This window comes from Dermacentor andersoni, chromosome 6 (genome assembly GCF_023375885.2).
Source record: "Dermacentor andersoni chromosome 6, qqDerAnde1_hic_scaffold, whole genome shotgun sequence".
Classification (NCBI taxonomy): Eukaryota; Metazoa; Arthropoda; class Arachnida; order Ixodida; family Ixodidae; genus Dermacentor; species Dermacentor andersoni.
In genome coordinates, this window is record NC_092819.1 from 178,752,748 (window position 1) to 178,761,138 (window position 8,391).

At 50.4% G+C, this 8,391-nt stretch overlaps 1 protein-coding gene across 1 annotated transcript in view; it reads left to right on the plus strand.

Moving 5' to 3' along the window:
• The window catches only part of LOC126523920 (uncharacterized), a 132,851-nt gene extending 124,714 nt beyond the window's left edge, over positions 1-8,137 (plus strand). Inside the window, exons 15-16 of the mRNA XM_072289029.1 lie at positions 7,234-7,431; positions 8,032-8,137. Coding sequence (XP_072145130.1) covers positions 7,234-7,431; positions 8,032-8,137 — 304 coding nt within the window. The remainder of the gene's footprint in view (positions 1-7,233; positions 7,432-8,031) is intronic.
• Positions 8,138-8,391: the final 254 nt, after the last annotated feature.

Sequence of the window (8,391 nt, forward strand, 5' to 3'; positions counted from 1 at the left end):
AAATGTATTTCTCCATAAGACAAAGCGCAAAAAATATTCTTACGCTATGCTCCACATCCTTTTGACTCTGTAGGTTCAAAAAAACATTGTCATTTCGGAATAGTTTGTTCCTGGCGACAGAACGTTGATATGTTGCACAAATGCAACAACGTGTACCTGGTTTATTTTCTTCGGAAAAGTGAAATGGCTCCAAAACACTGGTATGGCCCAGAAATTCCTCCTGGTAGTGAAGGCAGTGACTATTCAATTAGTCACGACAGCCACGAGTGTAAGTCAGTTTCGATTCAACATGTGGACAAGATGTTCTCTGGTCGAATTTCCTTTTTTCTTTTCAAAAGTACGCTGTGCCTCCGCACGTTGCCGTGTCACGTCGTCACGGGCACAGGTTTTCGTCTGTGCTTCGACGTTCTACATTTTGACAATAACCCGAAATCACTGCATTGTTTGCTGGCTGCACGGGAATCTGCATGACGTACTGCACGAAGTGTGGGAACCACCTGTGCTGCGCAAGCACGTACAAGTGCCTCTCTTTGTTCCACAGTAAATCATAGGTGCACCAACGATTGTCTCGTGTAAATAAGCATCTGCGTATGAATCGCACTAAATCTACTTTTTACTTTCAACTTATTCTTTATTTGCACATTGTTGCAAATATGCAACATACCCTTTTTCTGCAAATTGAAACCACAGACATTCGGTAAAGTAAGTTTCCATGGGAGTACAGGTACTTTTATGCTTCCCTACAACTCCATGAATAATATTTTGAGGAAGTAAGAAATTGTGCAGTAAAGGGTCAAGTCACGCGAAATGTGCACACCAAAATATTTGGATGAATCAGTTGTTGCAATCTGCATGTTATTGATGCTATAACTAGGCGTATCGTAATTACGACGATGATGAATAGACATTAACACGGTTTTAGCTACATTTAATGACGTGAGCCAAGTGTTACACCAGTTTTGTATGCGCGATAGGTCAGTTTGTAACGCCAAATGGTCGGTGGGGTTAGTAACTGCTCGGTAAACCACACGATCATCTGCGAAGAGTCTGATATGAGAAGAAATATTAAAAGGCAGGTCATTGATGTATATTAAGGGGGGACGCGGGTTTTACATCGCGAAAAATGGCAAAAAAAATCGATATTTTGAAAATCACATTTTCAGTTTCTATAACCCTTTTTCTATCTAATACCCAAATATCATCACTGTAAACCACCTAGAAGTGCTCTAAAAAATTCGTTTTATTAGCCAAGGTGGCGAAAAATCTCGCGGAAATCAAGAAAGAACAGCGTTTTTCACGCCACAATATCTCCGGAACGGCACGACCGAGCGCCGCCATCTTGGTCTCGTCGGAAAGCGCATTTCTCCGTCTTCAAATTTGCCGCTCAGCGATCTCCTCCATACAGAAACAAGCGCACAAAAAGCAAACGATTGAAGGTCGTGCCGGAGCCTGCGATTGGCCGCGCCCGCCACGTGACTCCAGCGCGGTTCGCCATTGGTCCGGCGCTCGCGTCGTCTGCTCGGCTCTTTGCACTTCGTGAGTCTGGACGTCTCCACTCGCCGCAATCTAAGGGGACCAAGTACGGTACTTTGAGATACGCCTAAAGGCATGGGTGTTTAGGATGAAGAGTGTGAGTTAGCGTACACGAACTGCTGACGGCTAGTTACCCTCGAATCCAGCTTAGAACACAAGGATCAATGTTAAGACGGGATAACTTTATTAAGGGACGACCATGAGGGACCTTATCGAACGCTTTTTCAAAATCTAAAAATATCGTGTCAGTCGGTATGTTATGATCCAGGTTTAAATGTAAGTCGTGTGAGAAAAGACCAAGTTTGGTGTCACAGGAATAATTCTTGCGGAAACTTTTTTGACTTGGTTGAAAAAATTTGATGGATGTTAGTAAGTTAGCAGTATGCGAGTACAATATGCGAGTTCGTTGGCCCGCCAGGCTCAGTAGGCAACATTGGTCACCGCACCCAATAAACACCGACATGCACAGCTGCTTGGCGGTCAGTCATTGTTCATCACCACCATGCTGCAGAGCGTCTGTCTAACGGAGAGTACCTCGAGCCCTCCCTGCCAGCGTCACGAACCCAGGCGGGTCGTGACGCTGGCAACGAGTACCCACGGATCGTCCCACATCGCCACGACGGCGAAACATCACTACCGAAACACCAGGAGCAACGTTACAGCCAGCTGGACAAGGAAGATTTGGCCCTCATGTTTGGTGTCAAACACTTCCACCAGTATCTGTGGGGCCGGAAGTTCGAGGCGGTCACGGACGGCAAGCCGCTGTTGGGGCCGCTAGGGCCTGACAAGGCAGTTCCCGTGCAGGCATCACCTCGAGTAGTACGCTGGGCCTTGAGGCTGACAACTTACAGTTACCAGCTGGTTTACCGTCAGGGAAAGGGGGGGCCTGGGACCTGCTGATGCCCTGAGCCACCTGCCCCTGCCAGAGGTGCCTGATGCGGTTCTAGAACCTGCTGAAGTGTTCATGCTGGAGCACGCGTACCAGGAGGTAATCTCCAGAACTGCGGTATCGCAAGCCAGGACCCAGTCCTGTCTCAGGTGGTGGGGATGAATTGGTTCAGCAGGCATATAGCCACAAGGCCACTGAGCTTAGCTTGCAGCAGGGCTGCCTACTGTGGGGTTCCAGGGTGGTGATCCCACAGAGTCTCCAGTCCAGGGTCCTGCAGTTGCTGCACGCGGGTCATCCTGGTGTGGAAAAGACCAAGATGGTGGCCCGGTCCCATGTTTGGTGGCCTGGCCTGGACCAGGACATCGCTCACATGGTGCAGAGCTGCCAAATCTTCCAGGAGCATCAGTGGGCCTCACGTCATGTGGAAATCACCCCCTGGCCATTCCCACAGAGACCCTCTTCCCATCTACATGTGGATTTTGGGGGCCCCTTCAAGGGCTATTACTTCCTGGTGGTGGTGGATGCCTTTTCGAAGTGGGTGGAGGTTCTACCTGTCACCACTCCATCACCAGGCACGACCATTGCAGCGCTATGACACATCTTCACCACCCAGGAATTGCCTGACATCATCGTGTCCGACAATGGTCTTGCTTTCGCCAGCAAAGAGTACCTGGCCTGGCTGACGAAGAATGGAATCCGCCGGAGGATGGTTCCGCCGTGCCACCCTGCTTCAAATGGTGCAGCCGAGCAGGTGGTGCAAACCATTAAGGACAAGCTCAATAAAAGACAGACTGGGGATTTCCGGAGGCAGATTTCCCGAATACTGTTTGAGTACCGAAGCATGCCCCACAATTTCACTGGCCTTGCCCCCTGTGAGTTCCTGCTGGGTCGGATGGTCAAGACACACTTGGATGTCTTGCATCCGGACCTCCGATCCACAGTGTTCCTGAAGCAACTGAAGCAGAAACTGGCAGCTGACCAAGGGTGCCATCCCGGGACATTGCCGGAGTCGGGAGCTCCAGTTTTCACCAGGAACTTCCGTCCTGGCCCACCCTGTTCCGCCGGACAGGTGGTGGCTCCTGCCAGCGCCTTATCGCTGCTTGTCCGTATGCCAGACGGGGCCACGTGGCACAGACACACCGACCATGTTAGGCCTTGCCTCAGGACCTGGCCAGCACCCTCGACTGCCACTTCCGAGTTCCAGCCCACAGGAGGACTAGTGGCAACACCAGTCGCTTCCAACGGAGCACTGCCCACCTTGGAGGTGGCAAGCGTTGCCAGTGGTGCGGCGCCCATTGGGCCGGTGTCGAGCCCATCACCACTCATGAGGCCGACCACTGCGGACTTTCCGGACGGAGCAAGGCTGGCTCAGGCAGCACCCGGCATTGCCACGCCCGGCCCGTCAACACCGGTGCTCAGACGGAGTACTCGACGGCGACCGTTAATCTCCAGGGTAACTGGGGGTAAGGGGGTGTAACAAACATGTGACGCCCCCTCAGGCGTAAGCTTCATTGGCCCGCCAGGCTAGGTGACCTGCCAGGCTCCGTAGGCAACATTGGTCACTGCACCCAATAAACACCGACGTGCACAGCTGCTCGGCGGTCAGTCGTCGTTCACCACCACCACACTGCGGTGCGTCCATATAACGGAGGGTGACTCGAGCCCTTCCTTTTTCACGAACCCGGGCGGATCGTGATCGAGGGTTCTGTATCGTATTTCAGGTTTCCCAAGGAGCCGGTCAAACTTAAGGCTTGGAAGATTAATGTGTGCAGGAAGGACTGGCAGTTATCTGACGCATTTGTTTTGTTCTCAGAAGACTTCACGCCAGGCAGCTACAATAACGATTTGCGCCTGCTCTTCGAGTTTGGGATACCCGTGAAAAAGCCGAGGCTATGGCCAGATGCGGTACCGGCCGTGTGCGCGCACCGAACCATCTGGCAGGCAGTGCCTCGTCCGGACGTTAGCCTTGCTCTTTGTTTTATGGATATTGGGTGCAATAAACTAAGTTCAAGTGAAGGCTCAGCCAAAGCGTACATCATGCCAAATCCTTGCGCCATGGACACATGTGCGTGGGCATTTATTTACAAAAGCTGCATGCAAATACATTGGGAAGAAAAAGAGCTGGTGGGAATGTGCGGCAGGTTAACCCTTTCGCTGTCACTGACGTACCGGTACGTCAGTGACACTGTGGGGGGGAAGCGCGATGACGTACCGGCACGTGCTTCCCCCCCACAGTGTCACTGACGTACCGGTACGTTCTCTTTCGTTCATTCAAAATTTCGCGCCTGAGCGCAAAGCTGGCGCTCCTGGATTGGCCACGCCATCTGTTGACTCTTTCTACAAGTTCGTATATTCGCCCCGACCTGTGTTAGTCCATGTATTGAAGAGTACGGTGCGACTGCCACTCCCCACTTTCTCTTTGCTGGGTGGCGCGGTGGCTCCGCGTTCACTGGATCATGCGTCGCGCGTGTGTGGCTATGGGTTCAAGGGTTGTTCTGCCATCTCCTCTGGTTTGAAGGTTTTTATTTTTCTTCTGTTCGTGTGCCTGCTACCTAAGGCGCGTCAAGTTCAGGCGCACGTGCTGTTGCCTCTCCGAAAAGGGTGACTCGATTGCTGCTTTCGCTCTCACGCCGCACCCTCGCCTCCGACTTGCAGCAGTAAACGTAAAGCCCTTCGAACTTTGTTCAGCCTTTTTCCATCTCCCTCTGTCTTCTTGATCACGCAATGTCCCATTTCTCTCCGTTGCGCGGGCGACTGAAAGCGCATCCTCCCTGCGCGCGGTTACTTTCGGGTGGCTCAGCGCGTGGGACCTTCGTCTGCTCATTGGAGCGGTGGCTGAATTCCGATTCAGAATACGAGCCGAGCTCGGATGCGGGCTCGGACAGAGTCGCATGCGAGGAAGAGGGTTCTGCATCGTCAGATTCGGATGTTGAACGGATTTTATAGTCAGGCTGATGATGATGATGTTTACTAACAACAGCTGCAGAACACTGAAATGTGCATATTGCATTGACTATGTTATTTGTATACCAATCATAATCAAAAATAAATTGCTATGTTCATTCCCTGTTATGCTCGTTCCCTGAAACCAAGCCGACACTGGGGGTGCGTCATGGCCAGAAAGGTCCGACAGCGAAAGGGTTAACAACATCGTAGTTCTGTTGAGTACAGATCTTAGAGAAATGCATGCCAGCAAACAATCTACGCACGTAACAATTTGCCCTGTGTGAGGTAGCACCGGACTTCCCCTTCCGTGAACGGATGGCTAAGCAGTGCTGAACGCATGAAATATCAACAGTGCAGAAAGGCATCAGCAGCATTTAGTGCAAAATCAATGTCGCCATCTATGTTGACCACGTTTACTATGCGGTCTTTGCCCATGGCCTCAGATATTTGCGCAAGCCAGTCGGCGTGTGCGAATCTCGGAGGCCGTGTTTCATCACTAGAGCTGGTGGCAATGAGGTCGAAGTCAAAATGCGCAGCGTATACTACGCCATCGCTGCACGTGCTGCTCAAAGATTCCTCGCTTGCTTCATCACGTGAAATTGACAGTGTCGAAGACATGGTACTCGACATCTGGAGCAAATACGGCAAGAAATGACAGCTGCACCCCGACCTCACATGACGCGGTGACTGATTTTGTAGCAGACAATGGCTCTGTTCCATGCAGTGCATCCTGTCACACATGGCTTGGCAATATGGCGGCGGGTGCCGGAGGGCGGGGCTGCCATCTGCCATCCACGCAAATCTATGCAACCAGGTGGTCAGTGCACTATAGTGAAATCAAATGACACGTCTGCCATTCAAAGCTAGTCTTGTGATGGGTTGCTTGAAGCTACAAAGAGACCGGTGTGCATCTTCAAATGGGCTCGAGAAGGAGAGGCCGCCATACGGTGTGTTGAAAAGATCACAGCAGTAAACGACTTTTTTGGCATCCTGTGCACTCAGGTGATGAAATTAGGAAATTTGCAGGCTGGAATCAGCTAGCATAAGACAGGGGTAATTGGAGATCGCTGGGAAAGGCCTTCATCCTGCCCAGTGTACATGAAAATAGGCTGATGATGATGATCTTAGAAGATGGTTTGTCAGCTTTCTGAGTGTCACGCGACTACTGTGAATATGTCTGCATCGATTTGGCAGTAAATCGTAACTTTACTTGCTGATGCCCAGCAAAGCAGCGCTGATTAGGCAGAATCTCCTAGGCAGTGTGGGGCAACTGGCCAATCTGATAACGGGCCACACGCCGTCGTGGAATGCTTGCCACTAATATGTTTGTAGAGGTGGCTCATCGGGGATCGGTCCCGAGATCACGTGCATGGATTAGATTGATGGGTGTTGAAGCAGCATTAAATTTGTCTCCATGTATTCAACACGATCCGCGTGCCTATCGATGGCTCATCACCCCTATCTTCACACGGGCTTTTGCACTTTACAAAATACGCGCTGCTATTGTTGACAGAAGCATCCCCTCCTGACGTGGTGACATTCTGCGAGTTGAGGCATTTGAGTGCTATGTGTGCAATCGGGTTTCCATCAGGAGTTTCGTGCAGCAGGGCAGAAGACCATGTCAACTGGGGTGGCGTGCACGACGCTCCTCTTGAGCTGAACGCAAATGGTGCCCGCTTCTGCGGCATCAAGAACGAGGGCAGCGGTTGCTGTGCACCGAATATATCCAATATTCGGAAAATCTAATTCTTCGAACATTCACTTTTCAGTTTGACACGGTGATATTAGCACACCCCTTCTTTTTATCCTAGTGTAGTTTGTGACTTGGTTCACAAGCGCTGTTTTATGACTTCTCTGTCTTGCAGCACCAAGCTGTCTAGTGTGGCGTGCGAGGTGATCAAGTCTGCACTGGCGACACCAACGGGCTTTGCCTTTGCATCACAGCACAGGCAGGCAGAGGACATGGAGGACACCTTTGCCTTTCTCCACCCTTTTGTGCCTTCGTGTTGCAAGGAAAGTCTCACCTTCTGCTATCTGAACATAGTACAAGGAAAAAAACTAAGGTTGAGCCAACGTCAATTCAAAACAAATAATTTGAATAGTTGTGTGGTTTGCATAAACTCTTGGCTTCTAGATGTTGCAAATTTTAAAGGAGTACTGACACAAAATTTTAAAGTGGACATAATGCATGAGATCGATTTATGTGGGAACACACACATCATCTGCAAAACATCAACGGCGAATATAGCTTAGGACTTAATTAAAATCAATCTTAAGGTATGTGCGTGCAGCCAACTGCAGAACAGAGCACCTCGCGACATTGACATCAAGGAAGGATTGTAAACCAATGAGAAAATGCTATGCCACAAATTTTCATTGGCTGCCTTGCTGTTTGCATGTGCTGTTCTTCTCAGTTGTTGCTTGTAGTGGGACACTCTCTGTGTCCCTGTAACTGCAGAATTAGGTGCCAGTTTTTGTTATGTCCGCAGATTTTCTGCACTATCAGCTTGACTGTGCTGCACTGACCATTGAACACGGCCGATGTGAGGGTCTTGAGGTTCGTGCTCGCTGTCGTAGGCCCCATTATCCGAGTCGCTGCTTTCTAGTGGGTTGAATGGAATGTGATTGGCCACGTCTAATACGGCGGCGACTCCCACCTGCAGGAAATCGGCACTGCTGGACGACAGAAACGAGGACAACGACGAAAATGTGGACGATGATGGTGGCGAGGACATCACAAAGCATGTGCAGGCGCAGTACACGAACTAGCAACATGCGCTGGCATTCGTGTCGGAGAATATGTCAGAGGCTTTTGCAATCACGTGCCCAGCTATGCTTACATTCCTTTTCTGGCCCATCTCGTTGCTCTCTGAAACCGAAACTTGGACTGGTCACTACAAACAAGACTCCAAATTACCTGTCGCACTCTGAAGTAAATGAGGTTTCATGCTGTGATTACTCTGTCATTAGCTACTTGTTAAGTCAGAAAAAGCCAGATCAAGATTTTTTGTGTCAGCACTGCT